Consider the following 25851-nt stretch of genomic DNA (forward strand, 5'->3'; position numbering starts at 1 on the left):
AACCCCCGTAACGGAGCATGCTCACTTGCACAAGTGAAACACCAATCTGATTGCTCTAGTAGGGGGTCTTCTTGCATATTTCTCCAAATGAATTTTTTACACTTAAAAGGAATAACTTCAGATTGCTCATGATATGATGATCTCCTTGATATAAATGTCATGGATGTTCACCATGTTCATTGCAGCCCTCTCAATGACATATACAGTTTGAAGTCTCTCGTTTAGCCACTTAATAAAACTCTCTCTTGTAACCCCCGACAAGGTCTATAAATATTTGTGAGAGTCCATATAGTTGCATTGCCTTGCAGTACGTGGAGCAATGAATAATTTGATCAGATAAGACTGAACAATCCTTAACACCAACACCGACTTCTGAGAAGCGGTACCAAAACAGTGTGATATGACTTCTTCTGTGAACTCAAGAAGAACTTCACTAGACACTAGACCAACTCTATATGGGACCTCAACTCTTTATTCATCATAACTTAGTATAAAACAAGATTCTCACACTCTTTATGTGCCTACCCTACTATGGCACTAATACATTACATGACAACATTTTCATTTTCTACTTGAGACCTCTTATGTATGGCAAGATGGGAGGGGAGCACCCCTATTTATAGGACTCCATGGCTCATGGTTTTGTCATGTGTCAATCTTCTATGCATTTTTTTACAAAATATCTAACTCTAGAATTTTTCTCATGCTTATCCAACCCTACAAATATATAATTTCTATAGTATTCCACATTTCACCATTAAATATGGCAACTATGATTCATGCATACTCTCTAATCTTCTAGAAGTTTCTCATAAGTATGCATTGCTACTTTCAACATTGCATATAAGATGGGACACCAATACTTGGTCATTTGTTCCAACAGATCCGTGTATAGGATCTAAGTCATGCTACTGAGTTAGGTAAATCAAACACCGAATTTGTCACTTGGTCAGGCAATTAATATAAAACTTCATTCCATCACCTCTTTGATGCACATGAAAGTAAGGAAAGAATCACGACAATGCATCTAGTATTATGTAATGAACAATAGGCAATAGGCAAGTACAACCAGTATGAGCAATAGGCAAGGAAGTGAATGTCCTATATTGACATAATGTCGATTTAACTTTTACCACTGTGAAACAACATCCACGTACAACTGGTATAGTAAAACTGAAGCAATATCATTGTCAAGTGGGAGATGTGTCCATTTTTTTCTCCAGATATATGTGCTACTGTAAGAGATTCATGAAATGATACCTATCGAGTTAATCATTGTATATAAGTTTTTGTTGGATCATGTTTTTTATTTCTTTTTTCAAGGACAAAGCATTATCTAAATTGTGTCCTGCCATAACTTTTTTTAGGTTTAGGGTCACTAGTTTAGGTGCAACCACATGAGAATATTTTTTTCTAAATATGCCATACAAATTGATAGTTAATGCCTTTAAAATAGCGTAAAATGCAGTAAACAAAAAAAATACTATTTTATCATTGTCTTGGGCATTTGGTGCTGTATTTTGACTTTTATATATATTCAAGCTGAGCTTCATCGTTGTTATCATGAAATCAGCGCAAACTCTATTGTTCTTATCATGGCATGAGATTTCGTGTCAAGATTTATCCATCAGTTGCCTCACTTTTACTAGTTAATTTGCTCAGACAAATTTCTACAATTTAAATTTTTTCCCATCTCTGAACGTGGTGGCTTAGTTGCTCTTACTGGCTATAAACTTGTATTACTTGGAAACTAGTTTTACCTGGCTGATCGGCGATATGCAATGGTTCACCTGCCACGGTATCTTGCTTATCCAGGTGAATTCTTATATGTTGTCGCTCTCTTTCTCATCTCTGGTTCAGATAGGTTAATTGCTCCACTCACAGTGAAAATTGGGCAGAGTTTTCCCTCAATTTTTCTAATTTCATACTTTCATCTCTCTCAATTTTTATTTTTGTTGGATGCATAAAATGACCTCGTGCTCTCACCCCCTCTTCATCGCCTTCCTCCCATCGCCAGCCTCAGCCTTGCCGCTCTGTTGGGATGTTTCAAATGTTTCAGACTTTCAGTTTCACTTTCTTTGTTACTCGTTCATAGTTTAGCTTTCGCACAGAGCTAGCACATGCTTTTTTGTACGAAAATGAGTTATTGTTTTTATTTATGCAAGTATATAATGAACATTTGAAATATTTAATGCAAACGTGTTGGCTAGGTTCACTCGGTGTATAGCGTCCGCCACCTGTGTTCGAGTCTAGCCTGGGCACGTTTCCACCACTTTCTCCTGCAGGTTCCCGTGCAACTGCCTTGGATGCACCACAATGGTCAGAGTGACGTGCCCGTCACGTGGGAAGCCAGTTGGTGACTTCGCATACCTCTCAGGCACGTGCAGTTCCTAGATATAGGTTGTAGGGTCTAGTTTGCATGCAAGAGGTGTGTGAGTGTTGGAGGCGTGAGTTTGCATGTGAGTTCAGATAATACAACTTACTTGAAGGGATGAGGCCTAAAAAAAGAAGCATTTAATAAAAATATATAACTTTGACTGTACACATTCGCTTATCGTTCATATAAACTTGAATTAAAACAATGTTTCAATTCAACTCCTGTACAAGCTAATGATTCATAGTGCAATGTCCAAATTTCTAGTGCTGATATGGTAAGAGCCTGTTGAAGAGACCTCGCGTTTACAGAGTCCAAACTCTAAGCTCTAATCGTGCACACTACAATCCTACACTAGGGACCATGCTTGTCTCATTTCAGTTTTCATATCATCCTCAACGTGATTGGGGTCACTTATGGGTTGCTGAATCATATGAATACATAACCCAGAGTCCAGTATGAGATCTGAGTAATATTCAAGACATAACTCAGTGTGGCATTATTATAGATGACATGAAAGATCCAGTATGAAAGCTTCAAGCTCATATGAAAATTTTGGGCCTTGCTGTAAACATTATAATATTTTTACCATGCAAGTGTTACATAAAAGATGGGACAACAAAACTTTGTCATTTGTTCCAACAGATCTGGGTACAGGATCTAAGTCATGCTGCTGAGTTAGGTAATCAAAAACGGAATTTGTCACTGGGTCAGGCAATTAGTGCAAAACTTCAATCCATCACTCTTCGGTGCACATGAAAGTACAGAATCACGGCAATGCATCCAGTATTCTGTAATACCAATGTTCATCCAGGGAAATGAAGGAGACGGTTGCAGATGCAGTGATGAAGGCACCCTGAACAAAGAAACATAGGAATTTACAACGACTGACAGACATCGAAGGCGGAAAAAAAAACCAAACTGATAGATTGTGGTACCTTTCACCACTAAGGATCCCATATGCCAATTGTTTGCAGAAGGAGAACCCCGTCCTGTTGAAAACTCTCTCATAATTTGATCTGATTACTTGGACTGCACATAGCATCCTTTTTGTTAGATTACTACCAATAAAAACAACACATAAGCAACTGCAGGGCTAGTTCTTCAAACAGATGCACAGATACATTATATTGAAAAAAGCAAGCATACTTCTGTTATAAGCACATAAAGCTAGGCTGCACAAATATCATGTATTCAAAGTGGCAGAAGCTTTTCAAATTTGGACTTCAGTTTGTTTGTTAACTACCTTTATTGATATATATGATCCCATAAATGGAAACTTGCCATGCAGTATGATCATGTTGCTGATGGCATTGAATAATTTGATATCCAATGAAGCAAAAAATTATCAACTATTCAACTACGAAAGGTCTAAGCATAAGTCGAGATAAACATTTTACCAAGAGTGGCATAGTTGCAATTAAGTTCTGAAACTAATGACTCTGATTGTTCAACTACAGTATCCTTTGTTTTCCTTTCATTGCAACCTCTGATTGGATGGGCTGATAGGTCATCATCTTCAAAGGTACGTCCAGTTGATGATGTCATGTGAAGGAAAAATATACCAGCAGGAAATCTTTGCCTCCTCGTCATCCATAGAGTTAACTCAGCATAAGGCGTAGATTGGATTACCGCAATTGCAATTTCCAGCATCACACACACCCAGATAACCGTTGTAGTCAAGATAGAGAAGAATACATAGAATACAGAAGTTGTAGGTATAAGGAGTAGGACTGGTGTAAACAGCAAGGAACCAACCACATGCTGTTCAACTGTGTAGTCATAGCTATCTAATCTCTGCCTAAGAGGATTCCATTTGCGCCCCCTGTTATGGCATAAGCAAATGATCAGCAACCTTACAAGATAATTATGAAAAAAGAATCTGATGGAGAAACAAAAATTTCAGCATCTAGTAACAATACTTATCATATTAAATGAAGAGCCACTGAACAGTAACAAGTAATCAAAATGATGAGAAAGGAACAACATTCCAAAAGTTCTAATGTTCTATTGATGTTTTATGGTACAACTACAAACATTATACTTTTATACTCATTAAGCCTTGTTTGGATACATATCAATCCCCTCAATCCATACATATTGAAGGGGAATGGGTTTATCCAAACAAAGCCTTAAGAGGTCTGGCTCCACAACTTGCTTCTAGACATACAGAGAAGTAAACAGCCAATCTTATCCAAACTTGTAATTCCTATCATAACTCTGTGACATATTTTGTAATTTACAGCGAGAGTGTTTTATTTCTAATATCCACAAATAATATTTTATTGAAGAACAGTTTTTTATAAACTAAAAAAAGCTCGACCAAGCTAGGAGGAACTACATTGTAAATAACAATAGGCACCCATATTTGAGTTGGACAGGACTGGAAACAGGGTGGTTGGGTGTACATTGTAAATCACAATAGGCACCCACCAACTTAGGTAGGCTCAGTAGGAGTTTGGCAGAATCTGTCTCATAGGTTAGGGAAGTGATTTTGCCAGTGGGTTTTCCTTTGACATTGGATTATTATAATTTTTCTTCAAGACTCTGCAACTACCTTCACTCTTTCATGTACATTGCAACTCCCTTAACCTGAACCTTTTCTATTGCCCAAACAATCCCAGCTTTGTGTCAAAGGGTTTAAGGGCCACAAAATTTAGCTTACTCTAACCTCTAAATAACATAATTTTCAAAGATCCAGCTGATATGATCTATTTGTACAAGTCAAAGCAAACATATGTTTCTCAAAATAAAACTCTTGAGAAAATACTATATTAGGGCCAATATTTAGAAATTAATCAACTTGTATCACTCATTCAGTAAACATATTGCAGTTTAGTACAGGTACCTCTTATTTGTCAAGTACCATGAGCGCACCAAAAGAATGTTACCTGAAAAGACGCCACAAGGATGCAACTGTCTGAATCTGTCTTGAATAGATCGATGATATTAACCAGTGAAGCATAGTAACATGCAATGTAGCAAGCTGGATAATATCAATAAAGAATGAAACTGGAGCTGTCAGGCCCAAAATAATTCCAGAAAATGCAATTCCTTGAATTATATGCCTCAGGTAGGCTCCCACAAAGAACCAAAGGGTAGAGTAAATTTGAACTGCATTCAGTGAAATCATGCCTAAAAGCTCTGCTAACTCTGTATTCAGCTTAAAGCCAGCCGGAACACCCATCAGCCACACACAGCCAGATCGTAAGATTGCGTCTGTCATGTGGTGGACGAGAGCTATAGTCCAAATACAAATTGTCTCCGTATTTAATAAAAATACTGCTCCAAGGACAAAACCCATCAGGAGATCCACGGCGATACTTGACCACAAAGCATGCTTCCGAATTGCAGCTTTGTGTGCATACTCCATGTTCACAGTGGAGCTGAAACAAAGATAATTAAAGTGAAGCTTGGTACTTTTGATAATCTCCACTTGAGTATATGTATGATAAGTAGTAGGCTGTGAGTGTAATCTGCAATTGCATATCAACAAACTGCAAAGCTTCATGGAATAAAGGTTACATGAACCAACAAAATGGCAGTGCAGCAACTCCCTTTACATATTTATTTTTTTAAAAAATAAACATGTATGGACAAAATGCCATCACCTTGGTACATATTAACACAGAAGGATAGTTGCAATTGATATGCCAATATGACACAGCAGATTAAAACAGTAGCTAAACTTGCTGTGAACTAAAGCGCTGATATTAGTTTTACCTTAGGGAGGTATCTAGGAGGACAATTGGCCAGTAAAGAATTTGACAACTGCGACGCTGAATGTTATTCCATGAATGTTTGAAAACCTTATGTAGCATCAAGTACTGGGACATATGGCATAAACATTTTCGGAACATTATAATCATGATATAGAGAATAGTTGATGCTGAAGCCAATAATATTCCCATGCAGTGCCATGACACTTGAACCAGGGCATCATATCTGAATAATCAAGTAGCAAGGTAAGAGCAGACAAAAACAGCAGAACAGATAAGGCAAACAATAATGCTTACACCAATGCAAAGGTGAAATAAGGCCCAGAGCTGCTGGTAGAGCATTCCTGAGTGACCGGCAGTCTAGCTGTATTTGAACAATTGAGTGCCAAAAGAATTGAATCCTTCAAACAAATGTGAACCGATTTAGCAGGCTATTTAGTGAAGCAAGTAATAACATGCAACAGCACTCATGCACATACCAAATCAAGAAATGATGGTTGTTTTTGCAGATCATTTATCCAGATTGGCTTTTTGAAAGAAGCTTTTAACTCACGAGGTGCGTCCGCACCCAGTGAAAAATGGTTTCTCCCAAAGGTTGGAACCTCATATAGTATAACCTAAAAATAAAGTGGATAAATTGTCTCATTAATTTGTCAGAATAAATGGGACAATAACTGAAGAGGCGTAAATAATGGTCCAAAAAATCAAAAATAAAGTGGATAAATTGTCTCATTAATTTGTCAGAATAAATGGGACAATAACTGAAGAGGCGTAAATAATGGTCCAAAAAATCGTAATACAATGATATCATAAACATAGCCTTGACTTACATACGTGGCAATGATTGATTTCAATCAGTTGGCCATCCATATACAGATGGCAAAGAACTGGAACTTGATTTAGATTGCTCCTATCGCTCTTTCCAGACTTGCAAAAGAAGTGCACCCAGCTACCCTCTTTGACTGTGGACTTTCTGCAAGCATCCAGAAAACCATCTAACACACAACAATCGCATTCCCATTTTCTATTATCATAACTTGGATGCTGATCCCCATTCCCAACTGATCTGATCATAACATTGTTTCTGCTTGTGCCAGAATGTTCTCTCTGAACCGATTGTGCGTCCAAGGGCAGTTGTTTAGTACAGCAGCATTCTTCTACTTCTCCAGGGAGATGCCGACCGCAATCCCCAAGAATGGTAAATATAGCAGATTCTTGCAGGCTTGCAGGCATCCTTTTATTTGAAGAAAGGATGATGGTCTAACATGAGAAACAAAATTGAGAAAAGAGGCTATAAACAATATAACCAACTAAGAAAAACATGAAGTAGCAGCAACATTTTTTCCTGATGGAGAATTTTGGCAGCTACATCAGTACATAAGCCCCACTCAAAACTGCCTTTTTAACATTCATGTTGCAAAATTAAACGGTAAACACAGAAACATAATGCAATTTCTTCAGTTGATTATTTGAGTTCCGTAAGCAAGGGAAAAGGAAATGCTGGCATAAACAACCAACAAGGCAGATCTTTCAAAGTGAATAATTTCCTCTGTAAAACCTTGACTTTTAACTACACCTAGTAAACTTCTTCAATTACATTTATGGTAAAATCTGTCTTACTAAAAATCTTTTTCATGACTAGATAGAAACTTCCTCAACTTCGACTAGGTGTATACAGGGAATCTCACAGTGCTGCATTCTACACATAGATTATTGAATATAAGTTCATGCCTCAACCAAAAATAACCCAGCAGCAATTTGGAACAACGTTTAACCTAACAACACATCATCTGTGCTTTCCGATCGAATATGGTATCATTACTGACCTGGAGAGTGTCGAGCGTGGCAAAAGACCGCAGGATCTGATCCTGGGGGACAGCCGCGGATATGACGATGTCGAGGGAAGCGCCACTTGTGAAGAACCATCCGAACAGGATGAGCCTCACCGGAACTGGCCCCTGGTCGAGCTGCAGCTCCTGGCGCGGCCACCAGATCCTGCACCGCTCGATGGCCATCTACCCTTGAGATTTTGGGTCCTGGGTGGACAACACAGATTACGGCAAAACAAATTAGCAAATGGCAGCAAAGGGAGGTCGGCGTTAGGGAGGAGGACGGGGCTGAGGGACTCACGAACTCACGGCGGCAGCACCGGGAGCGGAGGTCGGCGTCAGGAGCGGTCCTTCCGCGTGCAGCGCCGGAAGCAAGGTGGACGCCGCGGCGTGAGTGCTGCCGTTGCCGCGTGCGCGCTCGCACCGCCGCCGCCGCTGCGAGCGTGTGCCGCCGTCGGGAGCGTCCGAGTGCGGGTACCGGCGCCACCGGGAGCAGGGGCAGGGTGCGAGTCGCGCCGCCGCAAGGAGCCGGGAGGGCAGCCGCCTCCGCGGGATCCCGTGGAGCCTGGCCGATGGGATAAGGGCTGATTGGTTTCCCGCATCAGCCTTGAGCCAGGCCAGCGGGGTGCAGTTTCAGTTTGTTTGGTTACACGCATAAGGTATAGAGCCTGGCTCTGGCGATGCAAAAATGCTTGCCTAGCCTGGCTCCCGAGGAACGCAGAAATCGACCGTAGCCGGCGAGCCTGGCTGGGGCGGTGCAGGATGGGCAGTCGGCATGCGCACAGACAGGTAAAAAGCAGCTGCGCACAGGTATCCAAACAACTTCGCTAGCCGGCCTGGCTGGGTAAAATCGGAAACCAAACAAACAGCACTGCACCTATAAAGCCTGGCCGGCCAGAGCCTGCTTCGCTAGGCACGAGCCAGGCTGCAGGCTGAAGGAAACCAATCACGCCCTCGATGCAGGTTCAGTAGGGGATTGGTTTGTATGAGGTAGGGGGTAATTTTGTCATTTCTCCTTGCTTTTCATTTAATCCGAATAGAATATAGAATTCAATGTCCTACAGCAAATTAGCATGGTTGTGCAGTGTGTCGTGGCAAAGAGATGTATTTTTAGTGGTTTGTAGCAAATACCAACTTTGAGTAGTGTCCTTTGGCCAATTTTGCCAATCATGAACTGCGGTCGCACCTCAACTCGGCACCAATAGGGGTGATGCCAACTTGAGATGGACTGATCGTTTGCGGCACCATGGAGCGATGTCTCAAGTACGGATCGGGCTTGGAAGGCAGCACGCCAGTTCAGAATCAACAGCTAAATCAATGGAGAACGAAATGTTTGGGTTCAATAGAGAATGAGGGAACCCATCCAAACAGTCTAGGTTTATACTTGCCAGCAAAAGGGAAACAAATCAGACGCCGCCGCCTCCAACTCCACCGGAGAAGGGGAAAGCTGTCCCCGCGCCCGAACGCCTCCTGATGCGGGCCTCGCTGGCCAGCGCCTTCTTCGTCGCCCGCGCGCCGCCACCGCCGCCCGCACGCCACGCTATGGTTGGTCCGGTCGGGTGCGTCGCGTCGGGGTGAGCGTGTCAGGCACCTGAACTGAACATTCGCTTCTTCAGATTTTTTTTTTTTTTGTTTGAACTCGCTTCTTCAGACTTTCAGTTCATCAGGTTTCTTCAGACTTTCAGTTTCGTCAGGTTGGAGTTGGCAACAAAAGCATCGCTTTGACGACTCCGCGTGGATCGTCCGTTCTCCATCTGACGGCTGGACTCATCAAGTTTCTAAATTGGTTGTGTTTAGTTGGCGAAAAAGTTTGGGTTTTGGTATTGTAGCACATTTCGTTGTTACTTGACAAATAATGTCCAATCATGAACTAATTAGGCTTAAAAGATTCATCTCGTGCTAATCAATTAGACTGTGTAATTAGTTATTTTTTTCAACTGTATTTAATGTTCCATGCATGTGTCTAAAAATTTGATGTGGCAGATACTGTAGGAAATTTTTTGGGAACTAAACAGGGCCAGCATCTAGCGTGTTTGTTTTGTAATAATTATTAAACAGTGTTAGAGTCTCTGTTAGTTTTAACGATCGTACACTTCCCTTCCGATGACTACAATGTTTTCTTGCAATGATTACCGGTGTTTACTTTTTGTTATTAACAGTGTCAATTAGAGAATTTTGCATTACAATGAAAGTGATGTCGACCTACGTATTTTTGCAGGAATTTGTTCGGCTTTTGTTCTTTGATTTTTTTTTAGAGAAAAAGTTTTCGCGTTTTATTTCGGCGAAACAAAGCAAAGTTCAGGTAACACAAGGTTGAGTTCAGCGTATTCAAGCGCGCTCACTAAAGCACAGAGAGAAGCACAGGCTAAAGAGCATCTAAACGCCCTATTACAATGTCATTATCTAAAGATGTAGAAGCAGGGGACGTAGGGCCTTCAGTAGTTTCCAGTGGCATGGCGCAGGGGGTACTCTCCCATGAGATGCTTCCGAATCTGACGAATTCACCTTCCGAATCAGAATTTATGCATAATGTAGACTTTTTGTTGACTCGCTAATCCCAACTAAGTTTTCTCAATAATTGCTTATGTCTATGGTATGCTCATGTACCTGCTGGACAAAATCGTATCTGATATTCACTGTTGAACCTCTTTGTCGCTTATCTTAAAGATGATCTAGTGCAATGTTAATCTTTTTTTTCTATCATGGCCTCAGCATCTTTTCCTTGTAACTCATGTCGTTGCTCCGTCAGCCAAGTCTCTGGATAGTATATCGGTTTTGTTCCATGTATCCTGCTTGTTTCGTTTATAGTTATCTAAGGTTCCTGAATGATTATCGGTCTTAATCTCCTGTTGCTGCCCAGCCGGACTGAATCTCATGTTGATTGTTAATCCGGTAATCTTGTCGGTGGACGCAAGCTGTGTGTGAAACTTAAGCAAGAGTCTTATTTCCTGCAGTCTGTGATGGTTAGTCTCTGTTTCTCTCATGTCATGCCTCCGTTTTTAGATCACCTCCTTGCTATCCCTCATTCTCATAATGCTTATCCATACATGACCTATCTATGCTACATGAGAATTCTCGTCGTATGCTCGGTAATGGTGTTTTGATTAACGATTGATGGTGATTGTGTCCACATATATTATCCACAGTCACTTGCTGCAAAAGCTGAAGCCCTGGAGCTTTTTAGTGTGGAAAAACAATTGATTAGTTCGTATAGTGGCACGGTTAATCTCCAGTTGGATAATGACAGTAGAGTGCTATGCAACTTATATCTTCCAGAACCATATCGAGCAAAGAGTTAGCAAATCAACCGGCAATGTTTATACCATTAAAACCCAACTACGTTGCTTAATCTAGAAACTAGCATCCGCATCGGCTGATTTTTATCCCTGAGTTTATCGATTGTTCTCCATCACTTCTTCTCCATTAAATCTCGGGACGAGATTTCTTTAAGGGGGTAGGATTGTAACAATCCCAAAAATTAGGATTCAAATAAAAAAAAATTTCTTACACGTGGACCCCACACGTCATTCTCTCTTCCTTGCCTCTCCCGTTTCTGTACGTCGAGCGGAGGCCGCCGGCCACGCGTCCGGCGATGCCCGACGACAGAGCGTGCCACGCTCGGGTCCTTCTCGACGCTACTCGGCCTCGCCACGCGGCGCCGTTTCTGTGCGCGCACACCGAGGATTGTCGCCGATGCCGCCACGACGACGCCGTGCCACGACCGACAACCGCGCCTCACCCTTGCTCGGCCCTCCTCCCTCCCATTTGCGTCGCAAGCACGCCTCCTATCTCCCCTGCCCTCTCTTCCTTGCTCTGAGCGCCCGGCCGAGCCCTCCCATGGCGACCAGAGCAGCCGCTGCCGCCATTAGCGCCGCCGCCTCCTAGGCCGCCGCGGAAACCCTTCCTCCACCCTTCCTCGCGCCCAAACGACCCCCCAGCAAGCTTCCTTGACCCCCACCGGTGCTCCTCGACCCGTTCATCGTCGCCCACGGCCACCAGACCGCCGCCGCCGCCGCCAAACGCCGCCATCGGAGCTACTGCTCCGCGGAGGAGCCCCTCCCGGCCATCCCTAGCCCCAAACGAGCCCACCTCTGGGTTCCTCTCGACGCCGTGAAGCTTCTCCCCCACTTCCCCCACGCCCCCGGTGAGCCCCCACGCCGGAATCCGGCCACCACCGCCTCCTCTGTTTCAAACCCCAGCCAGGGACCTCGGGTTAAAATTCCAGAAACACCAGGGTGTTCTTTGAATAGACCGTGACTCAGTTGAATAGTGCTCTAGGGACTTCTTTATAATTTCTAGCTGTAAACTTTGAAATTCAATAGAAATTCGTAGAAAATTCGTAAATTAGCAAATCCAGTTGTTCTGGAATCCTTGAGAATAGCTCTTTGCAGTAGAATCATAATATGCTAGTTGTTAGTGGAAACTTTTTGCTGGAAAATTAGATTTATGTTACTAGGTGCATAAAGGCTAGTTGTTTATTCTTTTTCTTAATTAATTCTTGAAGCCTTGTTATGCTCTGAAATTTTTATGGTGGCTTGTTCATGTGACACTAGTGTTGTTATAAAAATTTCGTGGTCAGTTCTCATGTGTAACTAATTCATTGATTTAATCCTTGTTTAGTAGACTTTAATTATGATAAATAGTTTATGTTGATGATAAATCATGAAAATATTTCTGAGTGTTCTTTTTGAATATATTAGCTTGTTCCTGAAGTTTGAGCACCAGTTCATGACTAGAACAGAAGTTAAAAATGAATCTTGTTAGATTGATGTCTGTTTTGTTTATTTTCTCAGAATTAATTATGTGTATATAAAATCATGAAAAATTCACAGTAGCTAAATAATCCCTGTGTCGACTTCCTGTTAAATTTTCAGCTTCTGTTTTGCTCTGGTCTGACTTGTATAATTCAATCTTGTTCTAGGAGTTGTATGAATGAATGAATTGTTCGGATTAAATGGATACATGAAATGACATGATTTTTACAGGGTAGATTGCTCTTTGTACCTTCTGTTTAGAATAATTGTTTCTGAAATTATTGTTATTTATGTACTGAGTTATTTAATTATTAGCAAGCCAAGACCTGCATGTTATAGGAATCAACTACTGCTTGTTTGTGCAATTAGTGGACTTCTTTTGGGCTGATTGATCATGATGCCATGGGTAGTTAGAAATGTAGTTAACTACTTTATAAACGATTGTCCATGTGATATGATTGTTTGCTACTTGTTAGACTACAACTTTATCGTAAAGGAAAAATAATAGCATCTATATTGTTGAGCAACTCAGAACTGTGCATTCATACATATGCATTGCTGCATTTCATTTAGGTACGATAGATGAACCACGTGAGGGATGTGACATTGAAGCCGAGCCAGAAGACGGTGAATGGTGGACATATCTTGAAGATGGATGGATGGATCCCGATGTGCATGACCGAAGGCTGATGCTCGCCAAACGAGTATCATCTAACTAACACTGACTTAGTGTTACCCTCAGGCAAGCCCCGGTGCACATCCTATTATTTGAAATTATGACACCTATATATGTATTTATTACTGGTGCATTACGTTTCAGGAGTTGATTGGAACCCTAGTTGCATGATTCCTAGGTTTCCCTGAATTATACTAGCATGTATAGGACGATAGAAATGCTATGCTTAATACTTCTCGATAGAAGTCGAGTGACTTCCTGTCACTCGCGAGCTATAGGGCAAAAGTCGAGTAATTTCCGGTTACTCGCGAGATTTATAGTTATCTTTATATTCCAGTATATGAGATATGGAATGCAATATGGAATGAATGGAAATTTGAGACCGGACGGGGGAATGATGATGTTTAGGTATGGCAGCAGGACAGGGTTCCTGGTTGTCTTAGCCCCGCCTGTGTCGATCAAGGACCGGTCGTTGTGGCAGTGCTGATCGGGGATTGAACTGTACTAACCGCATGCCGGGAGTAGGAGGTAGTCGAAACCGGTAAGCCGAGTACTGCCTTGCTTCGAAAGTACAGGAACCCGCACCCAACTCCTGGGGCGAGTCGAGTAGTCGCGGAGAATTGGGATGCAGATGTTTACTTTTGGTGGTCTCACGTTGAGCTCGGCTGACCATATGTCGTTGGGCTGGTTCCTGTAGTTCGAGGCGGGGAGGGGAATGGTTGGTTTGTATTGTCCGACGGGGCAAATACGTGCCGTGTTGGTTAGGTCCACCTTGCAAGGTTAAATCGGATCGATTCGCCGTGTCTCGCGGTTATGAGGGCCTTGGTCTCTTTGTCACACCGTAGCAAAAATGTAGAATGTGAGTTAGGTATGTTTATATAAAATATTGATCTCATTGAATTATTTTGCTTGCATCACCATGATTGCTATAGTAGGTCTATGCAAATATTAGATGAGAGTTAATTTATATAGAACCTGGAGCTAAAATAATGAAAGTAAGGAATTACTTTAGTTGCTTTTTCTGCAAAATAAACCACCAGCCAAATGCCTTGCTTGTCTAGATATGTGGGCTAAGTTATATCCACTGGTCGGGTAAGTCTTGCTGAGTATTAGTATACTCAGGGTTTGTTGTTTACCCTATTTCAGGTATAGAAGCTAATCAGGATTCGCATCAGTGGGCTCGATGTGACGTCCTCACGTGTTCATAGTTATCGTGTTGTTTTATTGGTTCTCAATCAAATTTCTTTCTCTCAGGTCATATTCTCTTCTGCTGCTGTCATTTATTTTATGTAAATTCTAAATTTAAAGCTGTTATATAAATATTTATGTTATTATCTATTTTGTGAAATTATATTATGCTGGTACCGTCTCTGCTCGCCGTCGCGCGAGACTTCTGGTGTGTTTCGATCGGCCTGTGGGTTGGAAACAGGCTGTCAGGTTACACTTAATTAAGCTAATGCGCCTGATGCGTTCAAATGACGGCCATTACGCTTAATTAAGCCGTTTAACTTGGCGGTTCTGTCACAGCTGGTATCAGAGCTGAAATGCACCAGGGAGGGTACTAGCATGATTATTTTTAGTGTTTTCAAAACTAAAATTTGATTTTAGAAAAATACGTTTCTTTGGGCTTAAGGGATTATGGAAGATTAGTACGTAAGCCCTATATAGTGTAAGTTGTATCAGGTGGCTCTATATAATAACAACTAACTTTCAGCACATTATATTTATGTTAAAACTTACTTTCTTGCATAACTTTTATTTAATATTGTAACGACGCACCTACGCTAAGGTAAGCAAGGTGAGCATTCTTGGTTGTCCCTTAGAATAGCCCACGTGTTTGATACGTGCGCGTGTCCCGTATGATGAGCATACGAGGAGGTGATAAGGCTCCATTCAAATGAGCCTGTCGCTATCTGCCGCCTGATATGGAGTGCGGACTTCCCGCCGTGTGATTGCAATCACGGCCATCTCGTAAGGCAATGTTACGAGATGTAAATCTGTCATGCGATTGGCCATGACCGTGTACCTTGGGGCACGTTTACCCTTGGGTGTCCCGTAAGGCGATTTGTACGGGAAGTGAATACGTTGCCTCGGTAATGTATGCAGCGCTGTCCATATAGCGTTGAACGCATGGGCACCATCTCTATAGTGGATGGTGATGTATGTGTGAATATGTGGGCAACTGCATATGCGTTACCCATGTGGCGTAGGACACATGGGGGCCGTTCGTGTGTGCTGGCACGAAGGGTCCAGTCGTGGATATATATGTATATCATGTGATTTTCTGCAGATACACTAACAAACGATTGCGTGATTAGGTCGAGTACAAAACGACTAGATATATAATAGGGAGAGTACGTATGTATGCCACCGAATGTCTACGTATATTGCCATATAGTTATGTTGGCAAAACTCTGGCGAGAACGTACAGGTCGTGCATGCATGCATTATATCGTGCATACTATTATGTTTTGACTGTTTATTAGTATTTCCGTATAAATTTCTTTGTACCATGTACATCTCACTTTTGGTAATTTCAGACCTTATGTCGTTAGGGGAGTAGAAAAATAAATGCGTGTGTTTGAACAAAAACTATCTACTGGTTCAAACAATAGACATGCGAAGTAAGTCTAGTAGTATGGTCGGTGTTTCTCGTTTCTAAGGTTAGAATCTTTTGACCGATTTTGTCCTCCTTGATAGTTAAAGTAGGAATGTTAACGTTAAATGAAATCCTCGGGTGGTTTTCGTCGTACACCTTTTATCTCGTAATCAGCCAATCTTATCCTATCCGTGACTCAAGGACCATTCTGGTTAATCCAAATATCAATGCTTTCTACTATGGATCAATGTTCAGTTCAAAATCATATATCCTCATCTCTAGGCCATTCGTTCCGATGCCCAACGATAATCCATTCCAGCCCTCCTTGACGACTAGAGGCATTCTATTGTTCTTCGAGTATTGATATCCTTTATTCTTAATCATTTTGATTCCTACCCTTAATATGGATTTGCTTGCATTCTTGCTCGAATTAATGTGAATAAGTTAAAGATTTTAATCACTTGCATTATAGTCATCTTGCATGGATAGGAATGCAATATTGTTGCATTGAATAATCATACATTGTTTAGGTATGGGTCTGACAAGGTGAAACCCGGGTGACAGGCTAACTAACGTTATGTGTCCCGTATGTTTACATAGAATTTTTGATGTTTTTGAAATCTGAAAAACCTCTCTGAATTTGTGATGTTTGGATTGCTCTCTATGATTTATCTTTTGTAGCGGTGATTGTCTTTTGAACTATAGTGCCGCGACGAAACCTAGCGCCTCGTATGGACGCATACGATTGTGCCGCTGGGTGCGCGCTGGCGCTTAAGTACGGAGGGACATGGACTGTTACGACTGTCTTTTTATGCAACCCATAAAATATTTTTCTCTACTTCGTCTTCTTTAAGGGGGTAGGCCCTAGACAAATAACGACGCGGACGGGTTGTTTAGGTTTGAGTCTCTGGGTATTGTCCACTAACTGGCATGGCATCATGAGCATCCTCAACTCATATATGCGTGCATCATACTCATGCATCTCATGGGAGCATCACTCAAGAGCATCGTTATTATGCATCATGATGTATGCATCATTGAGTTGACATCATGACAAATGCATCATGTCATATGCACCATTTTGTTTTGTGCATGGAACATTCCATCATGGCACTACACTGGCATTGCATTGGTATAAATGAACATATTTTACAACTAGCATCATGCAAATCATGCAACTAATAAGCTCTGAGTAGGAATGTTCCAAACACCACTCATAAATCAATCTCTCGTACTATTCTCTCTTACTATCCATAAGTCTTGTGATGAATCTCGCCGACATTTGTTTTCCTCATGTTGTGATCTTAGCTCTATGAGAACTTGATCACCTTGTCTCATCATCATTCTTTGTTTTGTTTGATCTTTTCTTCTAGATCGGAAAACCTTACATCACTCAGTTATCCAATCTAGTTGAAGAGTCGTGCAAGAATCAAGTTCAGGTGTTTGCTTAAAAGCATCATTGTCATTCTGATACGTCCCTAGCTACTTGCAAGTGGAAGCTCCTTCCTCACTAATAGAAAATCCTGGTTTCAAAATGTGTGTGTATCCTTTTCAGTCCTATAAATGACCCTGATCAAGGTTTGGAGCTATAAACTCTTATATGCAGTGCTAGTTACAGTTGTTTGTGCTGCAAAAATCAGAATTTATGCATAATGTAGACCTTTTGTTGACTCGCTAATCCCAACTAAGTTTTCTCAATAATTGCTTATGTCTATGGTATGCTCATGTACCTGCTGGACAAAATCATATCTGATATTCACTGTTGAACCTCTTTGTCGCTTATCTTAAAGATGATCTAGTGCAATGTTAATCTTTTTTTCTATCATGGCCTCAGCATCTTTTCCTTGTAACTCATGTCGTTGCTCCGTCAGCCAAGTCTCTGGATAGTATATCGGTTTTGTTCCATGTATCCTGCTTGTTTCGTTTATAGTTATCTAAGGTTCCTGAATGATTATCGGTCTTAATCTCCTGTTGCTGCCCAGCCGGACTGAATCTCATGTTGATTGTTAATCCGGTAATCTTGTCGGTGGACGCAAGCTGTGTGTGAAACTTAAGCAAGAGTCTTATTTCCTGCAGTCTGTGATGGTTAGTCTCTGTTTCTCTCATGTCATGCCTCCGTTTTTAGATCACCTCCTTGCTATCCCTCATTCTCATAATGCTTATCCATACATGACCTATCTATGCTACATGAGAATTCTCGTCGTATGCTCGGTAATGGTGTTTTGATTAACGATTAATGGTGATTGTGTCCACATATATTATCCACAGTCACTTGCTGCAAAAGCTGAAGCCCTGGAGCTTTTTAGTGTGGAAAAACAATTGATTAGTTCGTATAGTGGCACGGTTAATCTCTAGTTGGATAATGACAGTAGAGTGCTATGCAACTTATATCTTCCAGAACCATATCGAGCAAAGAGTTAGCAAATCAACCGGCAATGTTTATACCATTAAAACCCAACTACGTTGCTTAATCTAGAAACTAGCATCCGCATCGGCTGATTTTTATCCCTGAGTTTATCGATTGTTCTCCATCACTTCTTCTCCATTAAATCTCGGGACGAGATTTCTTTAAGGGGGTAGGATTGTAACAATCCCAAAAATTAGGATTCAAATAAAAAAAAATTTCTTACACGTGGACCCCACACGTCATTCTCTCTTCCTTGCCTCTCCCGTTTCTGTACGTCGAGCGGAGGCCGCCGGCCACGCGTCCGGCGATGCCCGACGACAGAGCGTGCCACGCTCGGGTCCTTCTCGACGCTACTCGGCCTCGCCACGCGGCGCCGTTTCTGTGCGCGCACACCGAGGATTGTCGCCGATGCCGCCACGACGACGCCGTGCCACGACCGACAACCGCGCCTCACCCTTGCTCGGCCCTCCTCCCTCCCATTTGCGTCGCAAGCACGCCTCCTATCTCCCCTGCCCTCTCCTCCTTGCTCTGAGCGCCCGGCCGAGCCCTCCCATGGCGACCAGAGCAGCCGCTGCCGCCATTAGCGCCGCCGCCTCCTAGGCCGCCGCGGAAACCCTTCCTCCACCCTTCCTCGCGCCCAAACGACCCCCCAGCAAGCTTCCTTGACCCCCACCGGTGCTCCTCGACCCGTTCATCATCGCCCACGGCCACCAGACCGCCGCCGCCGCCAAACGCCGCCATCGGAGCTACTGCTCCGCGGAGGAGCCCCTCCCGGCCATCCCTAGCCCCAAACGAGCCCACCTCTGGGTTCCTCTCGACGCCGTGAAGCTTCTCCCCCACTTCCCCCACGCCCCCGGTGAGCCCCCACGCCGGAATCCGGCCACCACCGCCTCCTCTGTTTCAAACCCCAGCCAGGGACCTCGGGTTGAAATTCCAGAAACACCAGGGTGTTCTTTGAATAGACCGTGACTCAGTTGAATAGTGCTCTAGGGACTTCTTTGTAATTTCTAGCTGTAAACTTTGAAATTCAATAGAAATTCGTAAAAAATTCGTAAATTAGCAAATCCAGTTGTTCTGGAATCCTTGAGAATAGCTCTTTGCAGTAGAATCATAATATGCTGGTTGTTAGTGGAAACTTTTTGCTGGAAAATTAGATTTATGTTACTAGGTGCATAAAGGCTAGTTGTTTATTCTTTTTCTTAATTAATTCTTGAAGCCTTGTTATGCTCTGAAATTTTTATGGTGGTTTGCTCATGTGACACTAGTGTTGTTATAAAAATTTCGTGGTCAGTTCTCATGTGTAACTAATTCATTGATTTAATCCTTGTTTAGTAGACTTTAATTATGATAAATAGTTTATGTTGATGATAAATCATGAAAATATTTCTGAGTGTTCTTTTTGAATATATTAGCTTGTTCCTGAAGTTTGAGCACCAGTTCATGACTAGAACAGAAGTTAAAAATGAATCTTGTTAGATTGATGTCTGTTTTGTTTATTTTCTCAGAATTAATTATTTGTATATAAAATCTTGAAAAATTCACAGTAGCTAAATAATCCCTGTGTCGACTTCCTGTTAAATTTTCAGCTTCTGTTTTGCTCTGGTCTGACTTGTATAATTCAATCTTGTTCTAGGAGTTGTATGAATGAATGAATTGTTCGGATTAAATGGATACATGAAATGACATGATTTTTACAGGGTAGATTGCTCTTTGTACCTTCTGTTTAGAATAATTGTTTCTGAAATTATTGTTATTTATGTACTGAGTTATTTAATTATTAGCAAGCCAAGACCTGCATGTTATAGGAATCAACTACTGCTTGTTTGTGCAATTAGTGGACTTCTTTTGGGCTGATTGATCATGATGCCATGGGTAGTTAGAAATGTAGTTAACTACTTTATAAACGATTGTCCATGTGATATGATTGTTTGCTACTTGTTAGACTACAACTTTATCGTAAAGGAAAAATAATAGCATCTATATTGTTGAGCAACTCAGAACTGTGCATTCATACATATGCATTGCTGCATTTCATTTAGGTACGATAGATGAACCACGTGAGGGATGTGACATTGAAGCCGAGCCAGAAGACGGTGAATGGTGGACATATCTTGAAGATGGATGGATGGATCCCGATGTGCATGACCGAAGGCTGATGCTCGCCAAACGAGTATCATCTAACTAACACTGACTTAGTGTTACCCTCAGGCAAGCCCCGGTGCACATCCTATTATTTGAAATTATGACACCTATATATGTATTTATTACTGGTGCATTACGTTTCAGGAGTTGATTGGAACCCTAGTTGCATGATTCCTAGGTTTCCCTGAATTATACTAGCATGTATAGGACGATAGAAATGCTATGCTTAATACTTCTCGATAGAAGTCGAGTGACTTCCTGTCACTCGCGAGCTATAGGGCAAAAGTCGAGTAATTTCCGGTTACTCGCGAGATTTATAGTTATCTTTATATTCCAGTATATGAGATATGGAATGCAATATGGAATGAATGGAAATTTGAGACCGGACGGGGGAATGATGATGTTTAGGTATGGCAGCAGGACAGGGTTCCTGGTTGTCTTAGCCCCGCCTGTGTCGATCAAGGACCGGTCGTTGTGGCAGTGCTGATCGGGGATTGAACTGTACTAACCGCATGCCGGGAGTAGGAGGTAGTCGAAACCGGTAAGCCGAGTACTGCCTTGCTTCGAAAGTACAGGAACCCGCACCCAACTCCTGGGGCGAGTCGAGTAGTCGCGGAGAATTGGGATGCAGATGTTTACTTTTGGTGGTCTCACGTTGAGCTCGGCTGACCATATGTCGTTGGGCTGGTTCCTGTAGTTCGAGGCGGGGAGGGGAATGGTTGGTTTGTATTGTCCGACGGGGCAAATACGTGCCGTGTTGGTTAGGTCCACCTTGCAAGGTTAAATCGGATCGATTCGCCGTGTCTCGCGGTTATGAGGGCCTTGGTCTCTTTGTCACACCGTAGCAAAAATGTAGAATGTGAGTTAGGTATGTTTATATAAAATATTGATCTCATTGAATTATTTTGCTTGCATCACCATGATTGCTATAGTAGGTCTATGCAAATATTAGATGAGAGTTAATTTATATAGAACCTGGAGCTAAAATAATGAAAGTAAGGAATTACTTTAGTTGCTTTTTCTGCAAAATAAACCACCAGCCAAATGCCTTGCTTGTCTAGATATGTGGGCTAAGTTATATCCACTGGTCGGGTAAGTCTTGCTGAGTATTAGTATACTCAGGGTTTGTTGTTTACCCTATTTCAGGTATAGAAGCTAATCAGGATTCGCATCAGTGGGCTCGATGTGACGTCCTCACGTGTTCATAGTTATCGTGTTGTTTTATTGGTTCTCAATCAAATTTCTTTCTCTCAGGTCATATTCTCTTCTGCTGCTGTCATTTATTTTATGTAAATTCTAAATTTAAAGCTGTTATATAAATATTTATGTTATTATCTATTTTGTGAAATTATATTATGCTGGTACCGTCTCTGCTCGCCGTCGCGCGAGACTTCTGGTGTGTTTCGATCGGCCTGTGGGTTGGAAACAGGCTGTCAGGTTACACTTAATTAAGCTAATGCGCCTGATGCGTTCAAATGACGGCCATTACGCTTAATTAAACCATTTAACTTGGCGGTTCTGTCACAAGTAGTTTCCAGTGGCATGGCGCAGGGGGTACTCTCCCATGAGATGCTTCCGAATCTGACGAATTCACCTCCTGGGAAGACGATCTTGGTACTGTTGGTGTTGTTGTTGAGCCCCCATGTGGAGGCATTAGCTGCAATGGGGCCTCCAATTTGGCTGCAAGACGAGACAGAACTTGGTCCAGCTTTGTAGCATCCTCCTCTGGATATAGAGATCGCCAGTTTTTCAAAGTGTTCAGCATTCTTCTTATCAGAGTCTTCTCTCCTGTCCAAATTCTCCCCTGAAAGCACATTTCGTTACAAAATTTCCATAAAGACCACATCAATGCGGCCGAAAACCCATTCATAATCTTGTGTTTAGTGTTACTGACCCACCAAGGGGCCAACGACTCATAATCAGACTCTAGCATAGTATTAAAGATATCAGACAAATAGGACCAGAGAACTTTCGCCACACAACAATCAAAGAAGAGATGTATAACAGTTTCAGGTTCATTACAGAAAAGTCAAGACTGATCCTCGACGTGTCTTCTTTTGGCGAGATTGGTCCTGGTTAGGATTTTGTTATTGGAAAGAAGCCACAAGAAGATGTGAATTCGCGGAGGAACAGACAACTTCCAAATACTCGGCGTATAGGCTGGTTGTACCCCTCTAAAACTTATAGTTTTATAGACCACTTGAACTGAAAAGCTATTGCTATCAGCAAACGACCACAAAATTGCGTCACAATCATCTGAATAAGAGATGGATTCAGCTATAGAAACTAAATCCAGCCACATTCGCATTAATCTTGGAGTGACACCTCTCCTAAAGGAGATTTTGAGGTCTGTTCCATGCCAGAGATCTGCCACAGTGGCATTTTTTTGATCAGCAATGATATACAGCTCCCAATACAGAATGGCTAGGCTGCAAGTGCCGAACCATAATGTGACGGAACCACCAAATTAAAACTCTAAATTAAGCGTAATGTCCGTCATTTGAACACATTGGGCGCATTAGCTTAATGGTTTAATTTGACGGTCCTTTCTCAACCCACGGCCCGATCGAAACAACACCGGAAGTCCCACGCGAAGGCGGGCGCAGATGGTACAAACACGACAAAATACTTGAAAATATACAAGGATGACAACCGATAACGAGAGTTTTACTAATTGAGTTTAAAACACAAGCTCACGAAATTTACATAAATTACATAATTTACAAACTTTACATAGCGTAGCCAAGTTCAAATGGAAAAGAAAACATACAACTACATTACTTCACTGGTTCAGTTCTAACACCACCGGTCAGACCGGTACTTCTCACCGGTCAGACCGGTGCTACCTGGCCCTACCAACCACCGGTCAGACTGGTCCACTGACCGGTCAGACCGGTCGAAACAAAACTAAGGGCTGCACACCCTGCCCTCAAGTGTGCAACCCGCCAAATCCCTAATCTAAGGGTTTCTATCCACCACTTCCCACCCCTCCGCATATCTGCGGATGAAATTGACGCAGCATGGGCAGAAATCAACGTTCGGGTGTCCTGAAACAAAAATTAGTGGCAACAAACCCTGAGCAACTAGTACTCAACAAGACTTATCCGACCAGTGGGTATAACTTAGCCCACATATCTAGACATGCGAGGTTTTTGGCTGGTGGTTAATTTTGCAGAACAAGCACTAGAAGTAAGTCCTTATTTTTCCAAGTTTTAGCTCCCAATTATATCAATAAATTGACTAACCATCTAGGATTTGCAAGGCTACAACAATCAAGGTGAGCAAACATTTATTAAATAATATCAGCCCTCATTGCATCTCATCTCATCTCATTCTTATTCCAATTCCTTTCTACGATGTGACCAAGAGATCAAGGCCCTCATAACCGCGAGACACGGCGAATCGATTCGATTTAACCTTGCAAGGTGGACCTAACCAACACGGCACGCAAAATCCCCGTCGGACCCCACGCACCAACCTTTCCCCTCCCCGCCTCGAACTACAGAACCACCCCACCTACATATAGTCAGTCGAGCTCAACGTGAGACCACCAAAAGTAAACATATGCATCCCGTTTCTCCGCGACTACTCGACTCACCCTAAGGTGTGGTGATGAAGTTCTATACTTTCGAAGCGAGGCAGTACTCGGCTTACCGGTTTCGACTACCTCCTACTCCCGGCATGCGGTTAGTACAATTCAATCCCCGATCAGCACAGCCGACAACGGAACGGTCCTTAATCAACATAGATGGGGCTACACCATTCCCCATTCGGTCTCCCATCCCATACCTTCCATCTTGAATATAATAATTCATATAATGTAATCTAAAGGCATCCTATATCTCGCGAGTGACAGAATTATCACTCGACTTCTATCGAGCCCTATTAAGCATAGCAGTGCTAACGACCTATTCATACTAGTATGAGGCCCAGGAAAGCTTAGAGATCACGCAACTAAGGTTTCAAACAATTCCTAAACCTAATGCACAATTATCAGAGACATATATAGGTGTTATAATTTGAAATAGTAGTATGTGCACCGGGGCTTGCCTTGCGACTGCTGCTCAGTATCGGGGTCAACTGGACCTTGGGCTTGGTTCTCACGCCGCTCTTCCTGCTGCGGGGCTTGCCCCTGCGGCCCCTTTGGCTCCGCAACCACCTCGTACACCACTTCCTCCGCTGCGGCTGCTACACGTATGCATATGATATGAGTTAATGCAAGTATGATTTTATAATTACACATAACCATTGACCGAGCACAACTACTAAGGATCTACCCCAATTGCTCTTATTCACCTAAAAATACCCAAAAATTCGGAGTATCCAGACACCTGCTCGGAGTATCCGGACTCCCAAGTCTGGAGTTTCCGGGCCTATACCCTGAGTTTCCCCCGGAGTGTTCTAAGTCCGGAGTATCTGGGCTTATACCCGGAGTTGTCCCCGGAATGTTAAAAATCCGGAGTATTCAGGCTTATACCCAGAGTCTCCGGGCCCGACAGCATTTTTTTCTACCAAGAACAGAAATTCTCATGGTGGAAAAACTAGCCCACCAAAATTGAAACCCTCTTGAATCTTAGTTCAAGGATGCATAAGGAGATGATTGACTAGAGGAAACCACTCAAAACCTCCTAGAAAGATAGATCGGGCCGGCACAAATTAGCGTACCTTGAACGAGCCATTCCCGCGCGAAGAACTTGAAAACGAAGACACCCCGGGGAGGAACACATGGAGAGGAAGGTTCCCCACACCGATTGAAGCTTCCTCAGCCTTGAAATCAAGTTTAGATGGGGGATTTGCACCCTAGGGCCTCATGGAGGGTGAGAGCTTGTGAGGGAGAGGGAGAGTTCATGAGGGAGTGAAAGGGAGAGAGTGAACGTGAGGGAGAGTGAGCTGTGAGGGAGAGAGAGAGAGAGAGTGTGCGTTTATTATATTTGTGGGACCCAGATGACCAAATTAGGGGAATTAGAAACTTCATGGCCAGAGTATCCGGGTGTTACACATAAGTCCTCCCAAAACCTAACTGACCTAGCATCTCCAATTTTCCATCTCACCCCAACTGTGCTGCTTTGCTAGCCCAAAGGACACCTCTCCAAAAAGGGGAGGCACCTATCATCGGGCGGCAAAAGAGATTTGGACGTTTGGATTGATATTTGTGGTCAATAATTTTTTTCCAAATCACATCACCACTAAGGTGGTATCTATTAATCCAAGAGGACAGGAGACTCATATTGAGGCAGCCAAGATCAGGAATCCCCCAACCACCATAATCTTTGAGCAGAGCTAAGCTTTGCCAATTTGAGAGATGATATTTATGCTTGCCTTCATGATCATTCCAAAGAAAATTAGCCATC

At 42.5% G+C, this 25851-nt stretch overlaps 1 protein-coding gene across 4 annotated transcripts; it reads right to left on the reverse strand.

Annotated features, from left to right (window-relative positions):
* Positions 1-2883: 2883 nt before the first annotated feature.
* LOC120713829 lies at positions 2884-8528 on the reverse strand. Of its 4 annotated transcripts, none has more exons than XR_005691293.1 (10): positions 8224-8528; positions 7920-8129; positions 6924-7353; positions 6573-6710; positions 6391-6494; positions 6098-6319; positions 5266-5760; positions 3775-4199; positions 3313-3406; positions 2884-3230 (listed from the first exon to the last, which is right to left on the reverse strand). XR_005691293.1 is itself a non-coding variant. In XM_039999807.1 (10 exons), the coding sequence occupies exons 2-10, from the start codon at positions 8106-8108 to the stop codon at positions 3077-3079; spliced, it is 2247 nt and encodes a 748-aa protein (XP_039855741.1). In that variant the 5' UTR covers positions 8109-8129; positions 8224-8525; the 3' UTR covers positions 2884-3076. The 4 variants fall into 4 exon arrangements, 3 of the variants coding, with proteins under 3 accessions (XP_039855741.1, XP_039855742.1, XP_039855744.1); XM_039999807.1 differs by having other exon boundaries at positions 6928-7353; positions 8224-8525; XM_039999808.1 differs by lacking the exon at positions 8224-8528 and having other exon boundaries at positions 2934-3230; positions 6928-7327; positions 7920-8065.
* Between the last annotated feature and the right edge of the window lie 17323 nt (positions 8529-25851).

Source organism: Panicum virgatum, chromosome 6K (genome assembly GCF_016808335.1).
Source record: "Panicum virgatum strain AP13 chromosome 6K, P.virgatum_v5, whole genome shotgun sequence".
Classification (NCBI taxonomy): domain Eukaryota; kingdom Viridiplantae; phylum Streptophyta; class Magnoliopsida; order Poales; family Poaceae; genus Panicum; species Panicum virgatum.

Coding starts and splice junctions, on each gene's coding strand:
- LOC120713829 (XM_039999807.1), bottom strand. CDS start 8,108: ATGGCCATCGAGCGGTGCAGGATCTGGTGGCCGCGCCAGGAGCTGCAG. Junction 5,761..6,097: donor CTCCTAGATACCTCCCTAAG/GTAAAACTAATA, acceptor TCTTTGTTTCAG/CTCCACTGTGAACATGGAGT. Junction 3,231..3,312: donor GGGATCCTTAGTGGTGAAAG/GTACCACAATCT, acceptor TTCTTTGTTCAG/GGTGCCTTCATCACTGCATC.